This window comes from Protobothrops mucrosquamatus, unplaced genomic scaffold (assembly GCF_001527695.2).
Source record: "Protobothrops mucrosquamatus isolate PMUCROS unplaced genomic scaffold, P.Mucros_1.0 scaffold193, whole genome shotgun sequence".
Lineage (NCBI taxonomy): Eukaryota > Metazoa > Chordata > Lepidosauria > Squamata > Viperidae > Protobothrops > Protobothrops mucrosquamatus.
Window position 1 is genome coordinate 287,040 of NW_015386549.1, and position 25,674 is coordinate 312,713.

Below are 25,674 nucleotides of genomic sequence, written 5' to 3' on the forward strand. Positions count from 1 at the left end.
CTTCCAAAAGGTGAAAATATTATGAGGGGAGGGGGAACAAAGACAACAAATATTCATATGGTCCCCCCTCTGATTGTTGAAAATTGGGCTTTTTCACCACTTCTTGGTTAAGGTGGGTGGCAAGTCTTTTATCGGGTAGGTTTTTTAAATTAATTTGAATATTTCCTCTTCTTGACACACATAATTTTTCTATTACCTTTACTGTTTTTTTTAAATGTTGTATGCTTATGGAGTTGCAAGTTGTATGCTTATGGAGTTGAAATAAGTAAACAAATAAGGACGATGTCTGATTTATAAAATATTGTATATTTATTTGGGTAAATGTGGAAATCTAAGTATATTTCACTGAAGTTAAACATGCAGATTTATATTAGCTGGAATATTTCTTCTTCAGCTTTATTCATTCAACATCTTCAGTTACATCCCAGTCTACTATTTTTTGCTCTTTTTCCTTCTCTTTGATTTTTGCTCTCCTAAATCATTATCATCCTTAGATATGTCAAAGGAACATTGTCCTGCCTTTTGAGAACCACTTTGAGATTCATTATAAATAAGACCACTGCTAGTTTCCCGATGCTTAGATTTCTTTTTCTTTTTCTTCTTTTGGGTGTCCATTTCATCTTTGCTTGAACCTAGTATCCCAGTGCAGATAATTTTTGGTTCTCCAGCCTCATCCTGTGCATGTTTGTGTCTTTTTTTCTTCTTTGTCTGGGATTCCAAACACTCCAACTTCTCAGCCATCACTAGAGGAGAATTAGCTGACTCTAGTGTGATGTGATGTTGAGTTTTCTTCAGTTTTGTCATGCACATGGCAAAATATTCCTGCACGGTAAGAGTGCTGGTTACAGTATTGCTCTTATCTACTTGGTCAGATGGCACAATTGCTTCTTTTGAATCTTCCACTGGAGAGCCTGTGCCAGCAGCAGCAACCTGAGAATGAAAGAAGAGGGGGTAGAAATCAGGGGAGTAAACTGAGTAAAGTGCTTTAAAAAAAAGTATAAACTCTCTGATACTGGATTAGACAGGGTTTTCAAAAGATCCAATACAACTTCATCCTATATTTTAAGATGGAATGCATGTATCTCAGCCCAAACCTGCTTTATTTCCTGAAACAAGACAGTCCTGCTTAGCTAAGCTCAGCACATGTCAAATCAGATGAAACCCAAAATCCATGCATGATGTACAGAAAGGACTTGTCAAATGTTCTACTTTTGCTGCTTATTTGGGAAGGCAAAATCTAAGGGGTTTGTTGAAGACCCAGTTGGCAGACGAATGTCTTTTTAAGCAACAAGTAATACACCCAATAAGAATGGGATTGCCTTTTATTTCACAGAGCAAACTCAGTAAAAATAAACATAGTAATCCTGTAAAGACAGACCAACTCAAGAGCTGAAATACTCAACACTGCAAATCACTTAAAAAAATTCTTAAGGAGAATTTACTCAGAGATTTTTAAGTACCCCAAGAATCACTAATGGAATTTGAAGAGCAACATTATTTTTGTTCCAGTGGACTTGGTCCTTGGAGTGCATATTCATCAGGAAGTTGCCTTTTCATGCAACTCCTGATCAGGCAGATGTCCACAGTCTCCCTTAACTGAATCACAATTAAATACACTTGAAAGGCGCCAGTGGTGTACCTGAAGGGCAGATTATAGTGTGCCATAAGATGTGAATTTTAAATAATTCAACATTTTAATGAACTTCAGAATGCAATAGTATAAATCACATCCAACAGAGGAAGTAATTGATTTCATATACACTATATGGAATTCCCAGTATGACATGGGCTTGAAAACATTTTACTTCAAATAGTTGGATATCCTGTATTATTGTCTCATATTACCCCGAAGAGAGTGATAGGTAAGTATGTGTGAATGAGGATGTGCCTCTTCAGCCATTATCCAAAATGAAGGGTATCTCTCTCACATCTTTCACAATATGAGAGATCATTCTGGGTATACTGCAGGAAGACATGTTTTCTCTGCATTTGGTATCATGTGTTCTCATTTCACTGGAAAATGGAATCACAGTTTCCCCTAACATCCTACAATTGCCCTGATATATCAATCCATACTAGAATTACATATCCTAATTTACAACAATAATTGAGAAAATGCAACTGGAGACTGATTACTGTGGTAATATGAATATTCTTGGTATATAGATCAAAGATCTCATCTTATGATGCCTTGTTCAGTCTTAAGTTCCAGCTGGTTTTAGGTTGGGATGCTGTGAATTCCTATTGCACTGTCATAAACACTATACATCACCTTTTCCCTAAAAATCAAATCAAAACAATATATACATATGTGTGAAGAGACAATTGTCTTTTTCTACATCTCTTTTCTATGGCAGGCCTAACTATGCCAAAATGAAGATTATTTGGAACTTAAAGCTCATTTTTGCCACTTTCTACATCCCCATTCACTATGGAACAGAAAGAAGAGATCTCAATCTTCTCAAAGAAGACATTGGCTACTAACAGAGCAAGGTTGTCCTACTGTGGCTCCTTCAGAAAAGAACTTGTGCCTTACAAAGTTTTGTCTAGCCTCTTCCTCATTCTTTGTGACAAACAAAAACTTTTTTAAAAGAAAAAAACAAAAAAACATCTTCCAATACTTTGTTTTGCTGTAGTTTTCATCTTGTGAACTTAAACAACGTGCCATTTAAAAGTTGTCAACCATGCATGACACAACCAAAATTAAGTACTACCTAGTTTCAGTAGGAAAGAATTATTTGTTTGGGTTGTTCTTGAAATAAAAAAAATAACTTTTTAATAAAAGCATGAGTGATATCTGTGGGAGTAAGCCTCCTTGATTTCTATCTTTCTCTAATATATTTATGCAAAGAAGAAACATCAATTTGGAGTGTATCTATTGGATAAAACATAGGTGTGCAGGCAGGTGCAAAAATATTTAATTCTTCCTTTCTTTTTTCATTATATTCTGACTACAGAAAAAATTCATCAATGGCTGTCACCAAAGTTTGCTTCACCTGAGTAAAAGAACCTTTAGTATTTCATATATTAAAATGTTTTTTTTCTCAAAAAATAGCATTGTGAGTTCCATCATAATTGAGCATAAGGTGAAAGGTACAAAGACAAAAATATTAAGCTAGAAGCACAAAATATTAAATCAGTTCTAAGTCAGCAACCAGGCACACGTACTGTTGCCTAAAATGGAGAAGTTCAGAGAAACCCATGATGCCTAAAGACAAGAACGCAGGCTAAACCACTCCTGTACTGACAGGAATTTTAATAACCACGGGCCACTGAACACAAAGTTAGCAGGGCATGGAGACAGGTAAAGGCAGTGTCAGCCCCAAAGCAAACTCACACACCGCATTTCGGGGACACTGATGGAGAACCGTTAATCATTTGGAAAAGGTAGGTGCCAGGAACACTCCCAACTGCTTCGCATGACCAACTTTCTCTTTGGAACCCTGGAAACCAGGGAAAAACAATGATGGTGATCTGAACAGTGCTGTCAGATTAAATCAGCTGCTATTTACATCAGGAAAAATGTACTAATTGGAGTCTGCCACCAAGAGGTGAGCGAAAAGGAGGAGTGGCCCCTTATCCATTGAGATGTTCCTTCTCTATCCTCAAATCTTGCTATGGCTTCTGTGTTCATTCTTGACACCAGATCATTAAAATCTGGGGCCTTTTTTGCCTGGTTGCTACCCAGAGGCAGCAGCTCAGAAATGTTATCTCCAATCCAGTTTTTTGGGTGCCCAAATGGCAAGAAGAAATCCTATGTGCTTTCTTAAGACATACACTATGGTAGATTCTGAAGAGCAGGCAGCTACAAGAAGCAGGGAACATCTGTTGAATCTGAAATGACCAAGTGGGTTCATAAAAGTTATAGCTGATAATGAAATGATAGATTTGCATGGAGGTATGGAGAACTGTTTCAGAGAAGATGTGAAAGGATGAGGAGACTCAAGTTCCTGATGAAAAATAGTAAGCCCTTTTTAGATAAGCAACAGCTTCCTTTTATGTGGATGCTAAAGAACGTCCTTGTAAGTTTTTAGCATCAGCTTTGTAGAAAGACACAAAAAGTCTATAAAGCCTACTACTGGGTGCATAACTTCATTAACTTGTAAAGCTATTCCTTGATATTATCAAATAATTTAGTTTGAAATATAAAATGTGCAATTAGTTGGAATGCTTTTAAATAGTAATTCAATTAGCCATTATATAAAAAACAGAGTTCCTTTCCTATGTTAATGACTCAGTATGATAAACTATGGTATTAAAACTGAATAGAACTTCATGCTTTTATATACTGGTTTCCCTTTCATTTAAGTAATAGGAAAATGGACTCACTATGATTGTTGAACTGATATTATAATATTTTTGGAAATGATTGCATGTTTTTTTCAGTTTCAAATATTTCTCTGAATATATACTGTATGCACCATAAAAACTAAACATTCCTCAATACAAATAGCAGACTATAATGAACACAATCCTATGAAAATGAAGCATTTATTCGGCCCCTATATTAGATGAAAATTTGAACTGTACATCCCCTATAAAGGTAGTCCTTGATTTACGACCGCAATTGAGCCCAACATTTCTGATGCTAAGCAAGACAGTTGTTAAGTGATTTTTTCCCCATTTTATGACATTTCTTGCCACAGTTGTTAAGTGAATCACTGCAGTTGTTAAATTAGTAACATGGTTGTTAAGTGAATCTGGCTTCCCCATTGACTTTGCTTGTCAGAAGGTCGCAAAAGGGGATCACATGACCCTGGGACACTACAACTATCATAAATATAAGTCAGTTGCCAAGTGTCTGAATTTTGATCACGTGACCATGGGGATGTTGCAACTGTCATAAGTGTGAAAAACGGTCATAAGTCGCTTCTTTCAGTGACTTGTTATAACTTCAAACAGTCACTAAATGAACTGTTGTAAGTCGAGGATTACCTACATTAAGAGGAATTAAAGATGACTAAAACATCTTTAAACAATCATTAATAATATGTGGATACTTCAGCTATTCCATGTGATGGAGTAGGTGGCAGAACAGATTTCAAAACTTAAGATTTTTTTTAAATTCATATCCAGCTATAAGTGCGATATCCCACAATGTAAATTTATAAAATATTCAGGTTTTTTGGGAACTGTATTTAAAAGAGGTCCAACCAGAAAAAGTAAAAGTAAAAGCAAGATGTTATGCTTTACAGTAGAAATAGGAACTTGTTACCTATAATCTAGAAATCAGATTCCAATTCCCCATGATCAGAAGTGGTAGAAACTGCAATGCAACAATAGCTAAATTGCCCCAGATGCCTCCACTCATCCTTTGCAAAAGGATGTCAGCTGACAGAAGCAAATAAGAAATGCATCTGATAGGACTTGACTTCAAAATAAGCAAGATATGGTACTTCCCAAAGCTCTGTAGCTAAGACTAATTCAATTAAAAAATGTTTGTGAAAATAATAGATGGGGAAAAGAACAAAACCCTATTAAAATAAGGTGAAGAGAATAAAATTAGGGGGGAAATGCCCTAATAATCCATGTTAAGATAGCCATGGCTTGTGGGATGAGAGTAGAGTACAAAAGTAGATTGTCAAGATAAAATGGCTTGGAAAAAATGATGTCAGTATGAGCTTGGAAAAACCCTGAAGACGGAAAAGGATTCCAGCAGAGATTATAGGAGGAAGCTGTGTCAACAAGCAAAAGGGCTGGGCTTCTCAGAGATGAGGAAACGATGCTGCTTTTGAAATTGGGAATAATTGGCACTTACAGGAATTTTCATTTGTTATGTTCAAGAGTTGGAATAGGGAAATAATAATATAATTTAGTGATGGGGGAATAATCCTTTTTTTTCAACTTGTATGTCGAATAAGCTTTTTTTTAAAAAAATGTTCATTGCAGAATTAACATCACATTTTGTAGGTGGGAAAGGGTGTAATTAATGTCACATAGTCCAATCAATCTGACTCCAGGTTAGCAACAGAAACTGGTAGTTCCTGCTTTGCAGACAATGAAGGAAAAGAGGCCAAGCTTATGAGAAATCTCAGGTAACCAATAGCTTACCTATAAATGCAGAAACAGTCCCAATTTGTTCAAGAGTTAAGTCGGGAACTACAAGCCAGTCCCAAATAGCTAAAATGAAAGTCAATGCACCCAGATCTGCAATTTTTCTCCCTAGTCATTGAAGAGAAAAAATGTGGAGCTACAATTTATGGTAATAACTGCACCTCACTGGAAATTCTGGAAAAGCTTATTTTGCCTCCTTATAAAAACACCCATCTAGTCCAACCCTGCTTTCCAATGTGGCTGACCAACTGATAAAAGGCAGTGCAAAAGCAGGATGGGAAGGTAAAGAGTTCTTTCCTGCAATAATGGTCTCTCAACCTAGAAATCACATCCATTCATCAGACTAATGGATAGGAATAGCCTTTATCTCCACCATGTTTTTCTTCCTAAGCCCCTTTGCTTCCAATTGAAAAGCATCCTGCATCAACAATTGTCTTAAATTACATACAGTATGTACTGTGTGAAGATATCCCTTCTTTTTGTCTGTCCTGAATCTCCTGCCAACAGATTCAATGGACAACTTCAGATTCTAACATTAAAGGCAAAAGAAGAAGAAAAAAAATCTCCACATATTTTATAGATCTCTCCTTTATATTCATTCCCTTGACCGCCTATCCTGAGATCTGACATCATAATTACGTGATTTGTTACTCTGTTTCCCTTCTGGCAACCAATCATGGCAACCAAGACAATTCAATGAAGCACAGCGTAATGGAAAAAGTTAAGCTCCCTGTTTCAAAGGAGACCTCAACATGAACATTTTGTTTCGATTGCAGAAGGTTTAGAGAGCACCATCACACACATCTTTTTAGCGAATCTAAAATACAGAGGCAACATGGCCAACAAGTTAAGTCCAAAATAAGCAGAAGACCTGTCCAACAGACTGCCAGGAGTTGAAGGTGATTAACAAATCAATTATTTGGCATAAAAAATAATAAATAAAATAATTAACAAAGCCCAGAGTAACGGGAAATACAAGATGCTAAATTGCATGAAATGCATGTGTACGTAAATATGCTCATTTATTTTTCTGATTTATTGCATAGTCAGCCAGATGTTCAGACTGGATTTGGCTTATTACTATTACTATTATTGTTATTATTAAAAATTGTATATCACCCACCTCCCCACAAGGTGACTCTAGACGGCTTATAAGTTATAAAAACAAGTGAAAAATAATTAAAATATTAACAGATTAAAATGACAGACATTAAAATATTACAGGTAGTCCTTGACATGACCACAATTAAGCCGAAAATTTCTGTTGCTAAGCAAGACAGTTGCTAAGTGAGTTTTGTCTCATTTTATGACCTTTCTTGCCACAGTTGTTAAGTGAATTAGTGCAGTCGTTATTAAGTGAATCTGGCTTCCCCATTGACTTTGCTTGTCAGAAAGTTGCAAAAGGTGATCACTTGACCCTGGGATACTGCAACCGTCATAAATATGACCAGTTGTCAACCAGCTGAATTTTAATCACTTGACCGTGGATGCTGTAACAGATATAAGAGTGAAAATCGGTCATAAGCCACTCTTTACAGTGCTGTTGTAACTCTGAATGGTCACTAAATGAACTGTTGTAAATTGAGGACTACCTATATTAAAAACTGTACTAAAAGAATCAAGAGTTGGATGGGATGGGGATGAGGTCTTCTTACCCTGTCAGCCATCCTCTCAGGGTCCCAGCCAAACTGGCGAAGCCAGGATTTAATACTCTTCCGGAATGCCGAAAGGGAGAGAGTAGTTCTCACCTCTGTGGTAGACTATTACACAAGGATGGGGCCATGATAGAAAAAGCTCTTCTCCTTGATCCCACCTGCTTCAATTCCTTAGCAGATGGGATCCGTAGCAGGCCTGTTCTGCTAGCATGAGTGGGGTGGGCTTGTCCCATTAGAGAGAGATGGCTCCTCAGATACCCTGAACCCATGCCATGTACAGTACTGGCCAAAATTGTGGAAATCTTTTGGGAAAAGTGTACATTTGAGGTTTGATGGCTAATAACACCATTTGTTTTGGAGTAGTACCATAAAATTATATATCAATGGAAAGATAATTTAATCAAGAATGTAATGCTATAACTTTTATGAATGATTTGCTATTAGAATAGCAGTTATAAAGAAGAAAAGTGAAACACGTAGAAAAAACAAGATATACAACAATTATCACCGTAAAAAATGAGATATACAAAAATTATCACCATGTCAGTTAATACTTAGTTGGGTAACCTTTAGCATGAATTATGGCCTTACAAGTCTTCCCATGGAGTGAACCAAGTCCTTTAGTTCTGCAGCTGTTATAATGTGAAACCAAGATTGAATGACTGCTTCTGTTAACTGGGTTTTATTGCTGGGTCGCTTCTGACTAACAAGTTTCTTTAGTTGGCTCCATAGATTTTCAATTGGGTTAAGGTCTGGGCTATTCCCAGGCCATTCCAGCAGTGGAATATGATTATCTTGAAACCACTTTTTGCAGACAGCAGCAACATGACATGGAGCTGAATCCTGTTGAAATATAAATGCTTCATTGTCTTGGAAAAGATCATGTGCGGAAGGCTTTAGTTTGGGCTCAAGTATTTCATTAATGTATTTTTGGCCATTTATATTCCCATTAATCACGCAAATTCTGCCCACCCCTTTTGATGTCATACAATCCCAAATCATAACACTGACTGGGTGTTTCACGGTACATGTAATGCACTCAGGATGCAAATCTTCTTCTTATGTATTTTATGGCATCACTACCAAACAGGGAGATCTTGATCTCATCACTCCAAATAACACTGTCCCATTGTTCCTCTGTCCAGGTAACATGGGTTTTAGCCCAGTTTAGTCTTTTCAACCTTTGTTTGAGAGATAAAAGTGGCTTTTTTTGTGGAATTCTAGATTTTAGGCCAAATTCCTGCAATCTGCGCCGAACAGTCCTTGCACTCAACTTCACATTGCATTGCGCCATTTCATCTTGTATACACCCAGATGATTTTCTTCTGTCACATAGGCACAGTCTCTTAATTCTTCTATCATCACTTCCTGTTGTGCACCTTTTCCTGCCTTTACCAGTGTGGTTTTGTAGTGACTGAGTCTCCTTATACCTCTTCAAAAACCTAGAAATGCCACCTTTGGTTAGGTTTCCACCAATTTTTCTTTTAATTTCTTTATAACTATAGCCTTGTTCACTTAATAATACTATTTTACATTGCTTTCTGGGCGACCAGTCAACTCTTTGCACCATTACTTTAATTTTATTACGTTTTACAAGCTCACTAAATGAAAGAACACAAAAAAACCCAACCAACTTGATAGCGACCACATAACACACTGACAAATGTCCTCCTCTTAGCTTCAATACATGACATCAATAACTGAATCCAATGTGATCTGATTGGTTCATTGCCAAAACAAGATGACACCTGATTGGTTCTCTAAACACTCATGCTCATTGGCTACAATCAGATGGAGGAAAGCTACCTGATATCAACCTAAGCAAGTTGTGCTTCCTTTTTCTGGTTATTTGGCTTTAACCTTTCATAGAATACAGATAATTGAACAAACTTTGTTGCACTGCATTCTTGATTAAATTATCTTTCCATTGATATATAATTTTATAGTACTACTCAAAAAGATGTGGTGTTATTAGCCATCAAACCTCAAATGTACACTTTTCCCAAAAGGTTTCCACAATTTTGGCCACTGCTGTAGGGCTTTAAAGTTAACAACCAACTCCTTGAATTGGCTAACTGAAACTGGCAACCAATGCAGCTTGTGCAGTAACAGTGTTATATGTGCAGTCTTAGGGGCTCCCAGGATTCTGTATCAGCTGCAGCTTCTGAATACTTTTCAAGGGTAGCTCTATGTAGAACATGTTGCAGTAATCCAGTCGAGATAGGAGTAGGGCATGAGTGACCATGCACTGGGCCTCAGGATCCAGATAATGGCACAACTGGTGCACAACACGAAGTTGTGGAAAGATCCTCTTAGCCACAACTCCTACTCTTTGAGCAGGAGTTGTGCATTCACACGTATGATTTAAAACAAGAAGTCTTAAAAACAACTCATGGTGCTCAAATATAAGTAGACAACTTACGGCTCCCTCATTTCCACTGACGTCTATAATACATCCAATAAGCTTCTTATAAAGTTTTCAGATTGTTCCATGTATGAACTGTTCCTACAAAAGAAAAACTAGGATGCAAAAAAGGCTTGATGTACTTTGTGTATAGAAAAGGCCCAAGGTTTGCATCTCCTCTGAATCTCCAATCAATTTTGCTACATAAGCTAGAGCAAGGATCGGCAACCTAAAATGGTGAAAGAGCCACTTGGACCCATTTCCCTCACAAAAAAAAAACCTGGGAGCTGCAAAATGTGCGCATGCGCACGCGCATGCGCACACACGCACACACACGTAACGGGGCTTGATTGAAGAGTGGAGCCTAAGGCGACACATCCAGCTCTGGTATGGACGGCTCTGCCGTCCTGGCTTCACCTCCCCTCGGAAAAGACTGCTCTCCCCCCTTTGCTGAAGCGGCGAGTGGGGGGGGCTTGCCTTGGGCACGGCATGGCTGCTGGAGGCTGAGGCCCCCAAAGGTGCGGGCCAGGCTATCTTCCATAGCAGCGGGAAGGCGACCGCGGGAGCAACCGCCTGCTCATCTCCCCCGGCGGTAACTGCGGAGCCATCTGGTGGTGTTTATACGGCCCTCCACGTGACTGAGATAGGCAGCGCTGCCCCACTCCGCCCAGCCCTCATTTCCCCGGAGCAGAATTGGGGCCGCGCCAAAGGAGCCGGCTGAAAGTGGTGCCTTGAACTACCCCTCCGAGGACGGCGCTTTGGAGGAAGGCCGGAGCGCGTCACCCTTGCCAGAGAACTAGTCAGCCCCACTAACTAACATGTGAACACCACGCTAAGAACGGCCCTGCCTTAACTAAGTTCAATCGGACAGGAAAGTTCCAATCCGATGGAGGCTCCTGCAAAGTCAACTCGGTCATTGGGATCACGCAGTTCAGTGGGCTTCACGCTCCCCCCCAAGCTATTAATTCAGAACCAGGCAGCGCTTGGCTTGCAATCGGTTGCACAAAACAGGTGGATAGGATTGCAGCCAACGATAGTAGGACGTTAGAGCCGCCAACTCTGATCTCCACCCGGGCGGGCAGGCGAGCAAAACCCCAAAACCTTTTGATTTCCTTTCCAAAGAGAAGACGCCGGTGGTGCATGGTCGGGGGGGGGGAAGACAGCTCCGGAGGGAGGCAGCCACACAGCCAGAAGCCAGCGGTCCCAGCAGAGCGGCACGGAAGACCTACTGGTTGGTGTGGGAGGCTCCAGCATTGCTGGTGAGCAAGGCCTGGCGTCCGCAGCCCAGTTCCGCGCCCCGACGACCAGCTGGACCGGCTTTCACTGTTTCTTTGCAAACAAACGCAAAAGGTTTCAGGGTTTTGCTTGCCGCTTAATTTGTGCTACCCAGCGTCTGCCTGCCTGCCTGCTTGCAGACCTCCCTGCTCCTTCCCCGAAGCATGCAATTGCTCAGAGCCCGTCCCAAAAGGTGCTGCTTCCCTGGCAGGAGCCGAGTTTGCAAGCCTCGTTGGCAAGCCGGGAAAACCAAAGGTCCGGAGGGTTCCCTCCTGCTGCGGAGCTGCAGTGCCTGGCCGTGGGCTGAGGGGGAAGGGGGTGGGCGGTATCCGGGGCCTAAAAAGTCCTCCAGGACAGGCTCGGGCCCGGCCCTCTTTCCTCGGCCGCAGGAGAAGGGGAGGCGCAGGCTCTCCACCCGGGCGGGCAGGTGTCCACAGGCCAGTTCTGCACCCCGACGACCAGCTGGACCGGCTTCATTGCTTCTTTGCAAACAAACGCAAAAGGTTTCAGGGTTTTGCTCGCCTGCCCGCCCAGGTGGAGAGCCTGCGCCTCCCCTTCTCCTGCACCCGGGGAAAGAGGGCCGGCCCCGAGCCTGTCCTGGAGGACTTTTTAGGCCCAGGATACCCCCCACCCCTCCCCCCTCAGCCCGCAGCCAGGCACTGCAGCTCCGCAGCAGGAGGGAACCCTCCGGACCTTCGGTTTTCCCGGCTTGCCAACGAGGCTTGCAAACTCGGCTCCTGCCAGGGAAACAGCACCTTTTGGGACGGGCTCTGAGCAATTGCATGCTTCGGGGAAGGAGCACGGAGGCCTGCAAGCAGGCAGGCAGACGCTGGGCAGCACGAACTAAGCGGCGAGCAAAACCCCGAAACCTTTTGCATTCGTTTGCAAAGAAGCAGTGAAAGCTGGTCCAGCTGGTCATCGGGGTGCGGAACTGGGCTGCGGACACCAGGCCTTGCTCACCGGCAATGCTGGAGCCTCCCACACCAACCGGTAGGTCTTCCGTGCCGCTCCGCTGGGACCGCCAGCTTCTGGCTGCGTGGCTGCCTCCCCCCGGAACTGTCCTTCCCTCCCCCGGGCCATGCGCCACCGGCATCTTCTCTTTGCAAAGGAACACAAAAGCTTTCGGGGTTTCGCTCACCTGCCCGCCCGGGTGGAGACCAGAGTTGGCGGCTCTAACGTCCTACTATCGTTGGCTGCAATCCTATCCACCTGTTTTCTCCAACCGATTGCAAGACGCTGGGCAGCACGAACTAAGCAGCGGCAGGAGGGATGCGGGGCCTTGGCTTGTTGCTTATCAAGACCGTGCTCAGTTCGTGCTGCCCAGCATCTTGTTCCGCCGCCGCTCAGGCCCCTTTTTCGCCACTGGAAACATGCCGCATTAGCTGGCACCGCAGGGGGGTGGTCCCATGGCAACGCAGACAGTCCGGGTCATGCGCCACCGGTGTCTCCGGTCCCGAGCCGCGAGCCGCAGGAAATATCCGGGCCCAAGTTGTCTGCTGCAAGGACACCCCGCCCACGGCAGCGCCGCCAAACCGCTTTCTATGCTGCTGGCATCCCCGGGCTGGAGCCGTGAAAGCCAATCCAGCTGGTCGTCGGGGTGCAGAACTGGGCCGCGGAGGCCAAGCCTTGCTCACCGGCAACACTGGAGCTTCCCACGCTGACCGGTAGGTCTTCCATGCCGCTCCGCTCGGACCGCCGGCTTCTTGCTACAGGGCTGTCTCCCTCCTGAGCTGTCTTCCCCCCCCTCCCGTCTATGTTGAGCCCATGGCGAACAGCGTCCTACAAACCAAAGAAGTTGAACCAATCAATTCAAACTTCTTTCGTGGAAGTTTGAATTGATTGGTTCAACTTTTTGAGTCCTACTTTTTTTGGGGGGGCACTGCACGTGGCTGGGAGCCGCAGGAGACGGCTGAAAGAGCCGCACGCGGCTCCGGAGCCACGGGTTGCCGACCCGTGAGCTAGAGACATATGCATGCTACAACTTTAAGCGACAACATTCTGCTCACAAATGATAGCTCCAAAGAGAGGGAAGCCCTCCTGTTTGCTCCATCATAAAATATTACAGGCATCCCTTGCCAAAAGGAAATTGCATCTTCTGGTAGTACTTGCCCAAAGGCATGGCTTGGGAATGGAGTCAGATGTAAACCCAAGTCAAGCAGACTCTGTTTGTTCAATGCAGAGAGTATCCTGGGACATGCAATTCCTTTGGGATATTCATCTCTGGAAGGCCAGTGTCATTTCCATAAAAGTTTAGGACTCTGTCCTGCAAGATTAACTTGAATCAACAGGTGACACAAAGATAAATAAGGAGAGAAAAACACCACAAATTTTACTAATTTGTGGATAGAAACAGGGAAAGACTATGCCTTCTTCTTGCTATACTGGGAGAGCTATCCCATATTTTACTAATTGGCTCTTTTGGTCTGATCAGCTTATTAGAGAAATTTGAATGGGAGAGACATAATTGCAGATTTGACAGCCATGTAGGCAGTGTAAGGTTCAATCCTGAGAATCTCCCGTTTATAAGATGGTGACTCTGGAGTGCCATTGCAAATCAAAGTATACTGGGTTTAATGCATAAATAATCTGACAATTTGTTAAGTAAATTATACAAATTTTAGAAAAATTAACTGAACTGTTTCATTTGGGCATCTTCCACATGTGTGAATTTCAATTATTGAAATTCCTGAGAAATGTGATGATGGGGCCATACATCTGGAAGGCAATCAGGTGTGGGGTGGCTGAATAATAAGACAGCACATAGTAACAGTGGATTACTTCAGAACCTGCTCTAGTAGTTCGTTTTGTAGGATGAAGGATTATGAGGTACGATGCAATCGTCCCAATCAAGTAGGGATCACTGGAAGAGGCTTACTTAGAAAACAGGTTAAAATTTGCTCAATGGAAGAGGATGTTCCATCACAAGATGGAAGAGAAGGGCGGCTCGTTGTATTAAACTGTAGGTGACACAAAGCAACTACTGGCAAATTTGGATAAGCTTCCAAATGCCATAATATCACATCAGCCCGTCCCACTCATTCAGGCAGGGAAGGCATGCTATAGACTCTGCCAGTCAGACAATTCTGACTAGCGGGGTCAAGGAAGAGGGCCTTTTCTGCTGCTGCCCCTGCTTTGAGGAACATCTTGCCCCCAGAGGTAAGGAAAGCCCCCAATCTCTTGGCCTTTTGCAAAGGGGTAAAAACCTGGTTGTATAGTCTAGCGTGGAGGACATAGGGGCCCACACAGCCATGGGGATGGCTGGCCTCATGAGAACCCCCACCACCTGGATTAGCAACTCTTAGGCTCCTCATCTTTCAATTTTATAATGCTGTTTTACATTTTTAAATTTTTAATTTTAATTATTCTAAAATGTTTTATTGTATTGATTAAATTGTACACCATTAGAGCCCCTCTGTAAGAGAGATAGCAGTTAATGAGTTTGATAAATAGATAAATAAATAAATAAATAAATAACCAACCTAAACAATCCTGTTTTATAGTATGTGAACATCTAGCTGACTTGTCACTCTCAGATTATAGGATTGTTTATTAGATTTTTGTGTTTTTTTTTAAATCCCATCTTTATTACTTTATAAGTAGCACAAAAAGGGAAACATACTTAATACTCCTTCCTCCTATTTTCCACATAACAGCCCTGTGAGATGGGTTGGACTAAGAAAGATGGACCCAAAGTCATCCAGCCATCTTTCATGCCTCAGATGGGACTAGAACTCACAGTCTCCTGGTTTCTAGGCCAGCATCTTAATGACTATACCAAACAGGAGCTCTGGACTGGCTGCAAAAAGAGAGCAACTAAGAATTCAGCAGCAATTTGCAACCCTAAGTACTAATCTCTGTTCATACAATAAGAGACCAGCAACACTGAACAAAATATAAGTTTCTCCTTCCATTACAACATTGCAATGTTGGCAAAGGTGGAAAAAGGTGGGCTGTCTAAAGATGCCTGAAAACAAACTTTCGCAGTTCTCTATCTATATCATATAACTAGAGTCTTTTCCCAACTCTGAAACCATTCAGCTTCTAAGCGAGTATTGGTTTGAAAACTGCTGTCTTTTCTATGCTTTTCCACCCTCCCAAAGTAATGGAATAGCAGAAATAATCAAATATTCTGAAAGATGAGCTAAATCCAAGAGCTACAAATCATTCTAAAGCAGTTTCACCTGATCTGGCACTTCTAGGTATATTAGGGCAGTGACTCCCAGAATTCTCAGCGGAACTAAAATGAAAATCTACCTCTTCCTATGACCTTGGAGAGCACCTGCTATGGATGTAAACAATACTGCCTCACCATAACATGGCTTCAGATGTTTTGCTGTCACAAAATCAGCTGGGTAATCTTGGGCCAGCCACTATCTCTCAGCCTGAGGAAGAAGGCAAGGGCAAACATTTCTGAAAAACCTTGCCAAGAAAACTGCAGGGACTTGTCCAAGCAGTTGCCAGGAGTCAACACTGACTCAAGGCACATACACACACACACAAAAACAAATTAAAACAAAACTCCAAAACTCAGCACTCCGGTAACAGTTTTTTTCCCATTTTACCAATTCACACTGAGCGTGAACAAAGAAATGACTGTCCAGTTGGGTCCCAAAGGTGCTTTTTCAAAAAGCAATTGGACGTTGTTTTTCCTTGAAGACGTTTCACTTCTTATCCAAGAAGCTTCTTCAGTTCTGTCATAAATATGAACCAGTTGGCAAGCATCTAAATCTTGATCACATGAACATGGGGATGCTACAAAGGTCATAACTGTGAAAAACAGTCGTAAGTTACTTTTTCATTGCCGTTGTAACTTTGAATGATCACTAAATGAACTGTTGTAAGTCGAGAACTACCTGTACTGTAGAGAGAGGGAGGGAGAGTGAGAAGAGTGTGCCTTTCCCTGCTTAACTAAGAAATTGGCACGCTGAAATTATACTGGTTTAAAATAAAATATAACTACAGGTTTTTAGCTGCCCTCCCCAGTTGTTATCAGAAATTTTCATGCACAAAATCCAAAACAAAATCCAAAACATTCCCCCCCCATTTCCTGAATAAGGAGTGCCCCACTTTCACCTCCCCTGCCTCTGAAGTTGTGTAGGAGAAGGCTTTTGCCCTGTAGACGGTATGGCCCCCTGTTTGAAGTCCTAGCTGTTGGGAGATGGTCAGTTTACGTCTCCTGATACTAGCACAGGAAAAGGATGCACTCTCAGCAGCCCATGTGCTCCACCGAGATAAGCACAGAGCTTTCTGTCCCGGAGCCTTATCGGCTTTTCCGGCTACTCTGCAACACAGACATCACACCAAAACTGGCAAACCAAGTTTTTCCTCATATACACTGAGGAGGGAAAGAGGTGCAAAGAAATCTCACCAATCAAAAGCTAGCATATATGGATGCGTGTACATATGAAAGTGAGCACACGCTCATACTTTGTCTGCATTTGAGTTGCTGCAGAGTAATGTGGAGGACATAGCCAGTGTTAACTAGTCTTTGATGATTCATCTGGCTATGTTTCTCATGCGTAGCTACAGTCAACAAGTACCTGGTATGTTTATGAGCAAGCAGCAAGTCCTTCTTGAAACTTCAATTCTCCACAGTCAAGCTGTTGTCTTATTTAACCCAACCAGCCATGTCACTTTCTTCCTGATCCGTTATCATTTGCATCATCCAAGAAACAGAACAGAATGTGTATTTGGCAAGGTATTTTGTCTTTGTATGTGTGCATTCACATGTATGGCTGCCAATATACCACCTGACGATGTATGTGCCTCTTTAGATCAGATAATTTATCTCTTCATGGTCCAAACCTGCTGTTAATAACATAAGGAAGTTCTAATAAAAATCTATTTATTGATCATTATTCATGACTGCAATTATCTTTTGCTAGCGCCCCTTGATTTAGGTCTCTAATTCCTGGAATGATTTATTTCTGTAATGCTTCCTCCCAAATTCAAATGCTCAAAACAATACACACAGCACCAAAGCAAAGGGCAAATATTTGGCCTCACAACAGCAATTCTGCATTAACATGCAAAGGAGAAAAAAGAAAACTTGTCTAAAATTAACACACAGACACACCCAGCTGTCCCCCACATCTATCAGCATATATTTTTAGATACAAGCCACACACTAACCTTTGGGATGATCTTTTTGAATGGATGCATTGCAAATGAGCTTTCTTTTCCTCTCTGCCTTTCTCATCAACAGCTTAAAACTCCCTACCCTCTTCCTTTGGGCTGTGTGTGAATCGTCTCCTTTCCTGATCTTTGCTACCTAAGCAGCTTCTCAACTACATTATTTTGTACGTAAGGCCTGACAATCAGCAAACCTTGCCTGCACCTTTTTTTTCTGAACCAAAACAACTTTCTGCATCCATCTGTACTAGTTTTCATTTTACTTTTAAAAATGACAGGGAAAGGGAACCAAATTTTATTGGCTGGGATGTCAAATAATCAGGCTAAAAACTAATATATATATAACACATCCAATTACATGTATCTTTAATTGTAAAAAAAAAGAATGGGAGGGAGGGAGAGACTGTACAACAGCGGCCCCCAACCTTTTGGGAGCCAGGGACTGGTATTGTGGAGGGCGGTTTTTCTGTGGACTGGGGGGGGGGGCATGGTTTCATGTGCTAGCTGGATCCTGCACATGCGCAGAGGAGGCTTTACTTGCTTCTGTGACCTTGTTCCCAGTGGGCCACAGACCAGTGCCAATCCACGGCCTGAGGACCCCTGTTGTACAAGACATATTGCAATAGGTAATATTGGACTAGACAGAACCATTGTTTTATTGAACCTAAGAGCAACTTTGTGGTTACAAATTGCTTGATCCCTGAATATGGAATATCCATGGACATATTATGATATCCCAGCATTAAAACAATGGCTAGAAAAACCCATACACAAAAGGCCACGAGCTGACCTATAAATCATTTAATATGGCCAATTTTCTATTTTTGTTTGTCCATTCATGATCTGCACTGTTGTGTGATCACCGAATATCCATCAATTACATATGTAATGCGTGAAATTTAACTACCTGTTCCTATACAATATACTGATTTAGAAATAAGGTCCTCTGGAGTTAACAGGAATCATGCCTAACTTAAGATATGAATAATTTATTTGCACCCCATACAGCCATTACTTCACAGGAACAAAGAGGCATGTCACAATTTAAAAGAAATGAGAAAAATATATTTTCTCTGCCTATGAAGAGAAATAAAGAATGCATGACTGTGATTTTTTCCCCCTGCAATGAATCCAATATGTTTACTTCTAGATATTAAGAGACCAGGACAGGAAACGTTTGGAACATCAGCCAAGAAAGAGTTCCAAAAAGAAGCCAGCCAATTTTTAAAGACATTCTTTGTAAGCAATAGCACCAGGAGTTAGCAAAGCATTTGTCTCTGGGGAACTATAAAATAAACACAAGAGGGTGCAATTAGCCTGTGGCAGCCAAACAAGTGTCTATGTGCATATGTGGGAAAGTGAACATACATATGTCATAGTTACTGCCTTAATTGATGAAGAATATTTTTGACATTAGGCCCTATCAAAAAATGAGAGAAAGGGGGGAAAAAGTTACCCCATCCCTAGCTCATTTATTGGGAATTACCATATTTTTCCGTGTATAAGACGCACCCTTGTATAAGACGCTCTGGCATACGAGTTCCAAGCTTACAGCAAATAGACACCTCCTGGCCAGCCCCACCCCCACCCACCTAACCAGCATCCGGCACGATGAGCATGCATAGTCAGTTCACAGCAGCAGCCCTCCAACCCTGGTAAACAAACTGGCATGAGCACTGACATGACAGCAAGGCAAGGGAAGTGAAGGCAGGTTTTAAACTCCCCACCGTTTCTCTGCGCCGGTGGAATGCCGAACAGCTGAGCCGGCAAATCTGGAAGTTTGGCCAGCCGCTATTATCGAGGACGGCCTCGTACCTGCGTTCCACAGGGTCCCCGGCCAGCATACAGGTACGAAGAAGGGAAAAGGCTGTCACTGCCATCCATGTTGCTGGTCCCATCCGCTGCCTCTGGATGCTGCCATCCGACGATCTTGCCCCCTCCTCCCTCCCGTTAGTGGCAAGCCCACAGGGGCTTGACACCTGCACCAGGCGGCACGGCAGCGGCATGTAAAGAACTCACACAGGCATGCCCTGGGCTGCGGAGGTTACCATTATTTGTTCGTGTATAAGATGCTGCACTTGTATAAGATGCACTTGATTTTTGAACAGGGTGTTTGCAGGAAAAAATAGCGTCTTATACACGGAAAAATACGGTAGGGAAAAAAATAGGCTTTGGGGTACTGGCTAAAGATGAAATCAAGCTCTGAATGAGCTTCATAATGGGACTGTGCAAAATGTTGATCTATTTTTAAAACGGAGGCCACAAAGAAAAAACGCCCTCTTCCTTGTCCCCCACAAACATCCTTCAGTGAGCAGATGTGTGTTGGATATACTACTCTCTAGGCAAAAAGCCTCAGGCTTAACCTTCAGGGTTTTTGATTTGACTCTGAGATTTTGGAAAGGGGCAGAAAATACCGAATCAGATGGGCCCATTTGTCTAAAGATCTTCTTTTGTAAGAGGAAAAACTGCTACCAAATTCTCAACTATCAAGATCCAGTCAATGGGGCTCAAGGCAACAAGAGAATACAGTTGGGGAATGAAAAATGTACCTGCTTATTAAATAAGCAGGTACATTTTCCTATATACTGAATATAGTCACTGCCATTGTTAAAAGATATTTGGCTTTCCAATTTGCTCCTTTCTACCCCAGATGGATTTATAAATGCTATGGTAAAGGAGGACAGCAAATGCTACTCTACCACTTTCAGAGCAGTTTTACCTTAATCTGTTTATTATAATTAAGTCAGAAGTAAACTTTCTCTTTTTTCTTGGTCACTATTGAAAACATGTTATTGTACTACAGGGACCATTACACTGATCTAGTCATGTAATTCTTTAACAAAACATAGATTGACATGCTGTCTGATGAAAAATACTATTATCATCCTCATTATGATGTGACAAAGAAACAAGTGAACAATGGATAAAATATCATAAGATCTAAGGTCTTGCATAAGGCCTCATAAGATTTTGACCATTTTAACCAAGTTTAGCTTTTTGATTTGTTTTAAACTTCTTTTTGTCCATGGCATATGAAATCAGCTATGGTGTCTACTGGATAAAAAAAAAATGCTGACCCCCCCCCCCAATGTAGTTTTCCTCCTACGTGAAATTAGGAAAACAAAGTTTAGAGGAGGGACTTTATTTTTGCTCAAGTCCAATTCTTCTCTTAACTTCAACTGCAAGCTGTCTCCAGCACTGACCTTTTTGACTTCAGCACAACGGCCTTCAAGTAAAGGTTCGACTTTTATTTCTGCCACAGTGGCCAGCCTGTTTTCATTCTTCATATCTTTTCTTTTCTAAGTTTCAGCCTTTTGCATACCCAAAAGTTTTTTTTAAAAACCCCAAACTAACAGCTACAAACATCAAAGTCCTCCCTATTATTATCTCCCCCTTTTGAAATATGACAATATAAATCTCAGGCTGACAACCTAGGGTGATTTTTTTTGAAAAAGAAATGCCTAGCGTCATACCAATTCCTGTGCCTGTTAGCTAATCTGGAAGAAAGGTGTCCAAAACATCTCCTGAAGGAACAGAAACCCAATTTATCCAAAGCAAGTTTTCTTCTTCATGCCCATTTGGGGGGGGGGGAGTGGGGGTTGCAAGGAGTGGTGGGGAAGAGGAGGCAAGGAGAGAGCTATGCCAAGAAATAATTGACAAAGAAAAGTGTTGGAAGGTGGTTTTTTTCCTCCCACCACCAATGATTAATGTGAATTTTGTTTTCCCAACTACTTAGTCAAAAGACAGAGTAATGTGGCTTCCTTAAAAAAAAACCCTAACTTCTGGGCAATGCAAGGATAGCAAAAAAGAGGAAAAAAGAATGCTTGACCAGGCCCATAAATTATAAAGCATTAACACCCTACTGCCACCCGGATCTCTTGACGCATGAAAAGTGACAATCCACCTGGCACTTCCAAGATTTGCGTAACTCACTTGGCATAAGTTGAATTTTACTTTTGACATTTAATAGTTTGGTTCTTTCATTATCCTTGGTCTTCTGGTATGGCCAAAACCAATATTGACCAAGCCAAGTTTAACCACATACATTGATGTGTTGTAGAAACCCTCTGCATAAAGTAGTGTGAAGTGAAGTGAAGTAGTTAATAAATAAATACAGTTGCTACATTTTCAAGGTATTTCGAAGACTACCATCAGCTGCTCCTGCTCTGGAAGTTAGATGGCTTGTATTGGGCCTTTCTTCTCCAAGTTGCTTAGTATGCTGATGCAGCACACATCTCACCAAATGCTACCAACCAACTTTGACCGTTGAACAAATATTTCAATCCAGGCCCTTTCTGGTCCAGATATTCACTATTCCACAACACTGCTTTTCTATATATCAGACATGTCAAACTCGTGACGGCAACGTATCGGGATGGTTTTGCCATTGCCGGCAATGGGGTGGGGGCGGCTCTACATCATAGAGCTTTTTACTACAATCTTCCCCCGGTACCATTTAGATATGCTGAATAAGACCTCTAAAATTTTCAGATAATGTGGTCATGTATGCTGAGAATTAAAAATTCAGCACATAAGTCTACTGTACATTTCTTGATTTAGATTTAGGCTTGAACAAAGAAAATACCAGAGTATTTCATTGGGAGATGCCAATTATTTTTACACCTGAATTTAAGTTACCTACGCATAGTACTTTTTTTTTTTCTTAACTCCTCCTTTCATCATACTATGAAAAAAGGAGGGGAAGGGAAAATTACTTTGCTGCCTGCAAGGGTTGATTAGAGGAGCCTGAGCTGCAATGAATACATGTCATAGAGTCAACAGCTCAAATGATGCATTAAGTACAAATTGTCAGAACTGGAGCTGCTACTTCACTTTACAAGCAGCAACTGATTTGCACAGGCAAATTCCACTCCTTCACCTGCTCTCTGACCTCAGCTTCCTGAGACACAAAAATCCACTTTGAAATTCTTCTCACACTCTGACATATCCAGCTTACACTCTTCAAATAGAACAAGCTTCCCCCAACAATGATTTTCTAAAATAATTGTGTCTTTCTTGTCCCTTGCACTTCTGACTTTTAGGGGGAGTCCCACATCCATTTTTCTCTGAAGGGAACATGTAGTATCTATCGGTGAAGTGCTTCATGTTACAGAAAATTCTGAGACATTAATTTGTGGGGCCTCCTCCCTATATCACAAGAATTGGGAAGGTGACCTCCAAAGCAGATGATCAGGAACTAATGGCAGATCTTCTGGGTGAGTTATGAGGCTTCAAAATAATCTGATTCTCAAGGTTTTGAAATAACAAGGTATTTTTTAAAAGAACTTTATAGGCATTGTGCAAACTTGGGATTGAGCAGTTCTTTTCAGTTTGATCTGCTGGTAGGTTATAGGAATCCCTCCCAGATATGGTAGCATTAGAGGAGGAGAGAGAATCATAAAGACAGTTTTTGAGAATTCCAAAGCTTTTTAAAAGTGATCAGGAATGTGTTTGTCTCAGAGACACTTTATGCACTAATTTCCAGCTCTAGTTTGAAATTATTCACATAAAAATTATGCAGCGAACAATCAGCAGGTTTGCCACTGGTTTTGTGGTACATTGTCTGTTTATTTCTGACAGGCAAACCAGAGAGGTGAACCACTCATGAATTCACCACTTAATTCATATTAACTCAATCTATTTGGCACAAGAGAACAATGGAAATGGGCAGGGGGAATCAAACTCAGCCAGTCTGGTAAAAGTAGCCCTGCCCCCTTTGTACATGCACTGTGATGTGGCATGCACAACCAAAAGGAGTGGAGCTTGTGGCATGGCACAGCTTTTATTAGTTTGATCAAAGCCATGAAAACTGTGGACAACCAAAGAGATGGAGGGAGATCGATAGGTGGAAAGAGAGATCGTTTTATTTTGTGGTATATTGTCTGTACCACAAAATTTCCTGGCTTACTATTCAGTTTTAGCACACAATCTCTGGGGGCTTTGGGATCCATAGATGAGGAGAGAAAGGGCTATATGCAGGCTGTGGAGATAATTGCTTCTCTCTTTGCCAAAATAGTAATAAATAGTAATTCTAATTGGCTACCTTTGACCTGGTCTTTTTGTATGCATTGACTTGGGCTGATTATTTAATTTATTTCCAAAGTCATAATTCCAGCTCATCAGATTGGGGAAGATGACCTCAGTTTACTGCCAGCCTTTCCAGCTTAGATATAATGCAACTTTGTTTAAACCACAGCATGAAATGGAGATCAATTCTTTGTTGAAAGGGATCAAATCTATTGTACTGCAGCATTAGCTGGATAAAATCTTTTAGCAGTAGGCGGTAGTTGACTGCAGCTTTCCTAACGAACTCATTAAGGGTGCACCGAATATGCTTATGCCCTCTCTTGCCTCATCTGCAATTTTGCTTCACCTGCATTCAAGGTGGAAGGGGGAATAAACTCCCATAGATGCCTCTCAGTTACTTAACACAGTTATTAAGATGCCTCCCTTGTAGTTGGGATGCTACAATTCATGATAGAGGAACAGCTTTATTAAAAAAGAATGAAACAGCTTTTCCCTCTTCTTGCCTTACTTTTTATTTGTGTTTGTTTTTTGATACGTAAACTGCCATTAGAAACAAGAGGTAGAAAATTATATAATGGAACTCTAAGATCAGCATGCCTTTTCTTATGTTAGGAGTATATGCAGATATTAATCAAACTTTGTCCTGAGACACCTCAAAAGCACCTAAGCCCCTTCCATTAACAGAAGCTTATCTCTGCACAATTTTCACAAGAAATAGAATAAGATGGCTATGTCTTCTAATGGTCAGAGTTTGACAGGAACCGATTTTAAAGCTTTATTTTTTATTGTCTTACTGGTGATTCTTTTACATTCCATGTTTCCCTGAAAATAAGACCCAGTCTTATACTTTTTTTGTCTCCAAGAGACATTAGTTCTTATTTTTGGGGGGTGTCTTATTTTTTCCAGCAGCTGCCCCACATGCCCTGTACCCACTTACCGTGCCACAGGGCTCCTGCTGCCGTCGCCACCGCGAGGCCTGTCATGCTGCACCCGCCACTGTGAGGCACGTCCTGCTATTGCCGTTGCTGCAAGGCCTGTTGTGTTGTAGCCATTGCTGCCGCGAGGCACATCCTGCTGTTGTTACCGTCATGAGGCACGTCCCGCGAGATGTCTCATGGAGGTGGCAGCAATGGCATGACATGCTTCACGGCACAGAGGGATGCACCTCGTGGCGGCAACAACACAATGCACCTTGCTGCGGTGGCAACAGGACACACCTCGTGGCGGCGGCAATAGCAGTGAGACACGCCTCATGGCGGCGGGAACAACAACAGCGATGCGGTACGCCTTGTGGTAGTAGCAGCAGGAGCCCTGCAGCAAGGTAAGCAGGTGTGGGGCGCATGGGGCATGTGGAGCAACTCCCTCTCCCCCCACCTCAAGTCTTAGCAAATAAGTAGGGCTTATTTTTGGGATAGGTCTTATTTTCAGGGAAACATGGTAGTGAAGTGTTTCTCCCTCATAAACAAAGGGATTGGAAAAGCTAAAATACAGAGAGACTCATAGTTAGCCACTGGTATTCAGTAACACAGGCCTCTATAGTTTGGCTCCACCATCCATAAATTTAAAACTTCCAAAACCAACAAAGTTACTTCTTATTTAGGTTTGCTTATTCTCATTGCTTAGCAAGCTGCTTAGGAGTGAGGCAACACTTTGGGAAAGTTTCCCTTGTGCCAAGCTGGGCTCTGATATGGCAAGCAGCCCTGGAGACAGTTTAGGGGATCAGGTCCCATTAAGAACCTGACAGCAACCCTCTAGTCATCTTCACCATGGAGGGGTTTGCTTTTCTCCATACTTTTCACTGTGCCCCCAAATACCATAAAAAGCAAAGCCAGCAGAATTTTCAAAAGAAAAAAGAAAAGAAGAGGAATGGAGAAAATTGTAGAAAACAAGTAATCCTGCTTTCAGCCAAAGTACAGTTAAAAAATGACTTAAGTTTTCCTGATATATGAATTTGCAGAGAGACCATTTATCAACATGGCTGTTTACCTCCACAGCAGAGTCCCTCAAGCCGAAGAGTCGTGTCATTCCCCTTTGACTGATTAATTAGCCAATCAGGGGACATTTTTCACTGTGAAGCATGATGGGTTATCCCAGCTAATGTTTGGTCTCTAATGGCGACACATTAAA

The 25,674-nt window shown here is 41.8% G+C and overlaps 1 protein-coding gene across 2 annotated transcripts in view; it reads right to left on the minus strand.

The window, feature by feature from the left end:
* Positions 1–287: 287 nt before the first annotated feature.
* Positions 288–25,674, minus strand: part of PINX1 (PIN2 (TERF1) interacting telomerase inhibitor 1) — a 42,273-nt gene continuing 16,886 nt past the window's right edge. For both annotated transcript variants that reach the window (XM_015813770.1, XM_015813771.1), the window contains exon 7: positions 288–930. In XM_015813770.1, the coding sequence (XP_015669256.1) occupies positions 433–930 (498 nt within the window). In that variant the 3' untranslated portion in view covers positions 288–432. The remainder of the gene's footprint in view (positions 931–25,674) is intronic.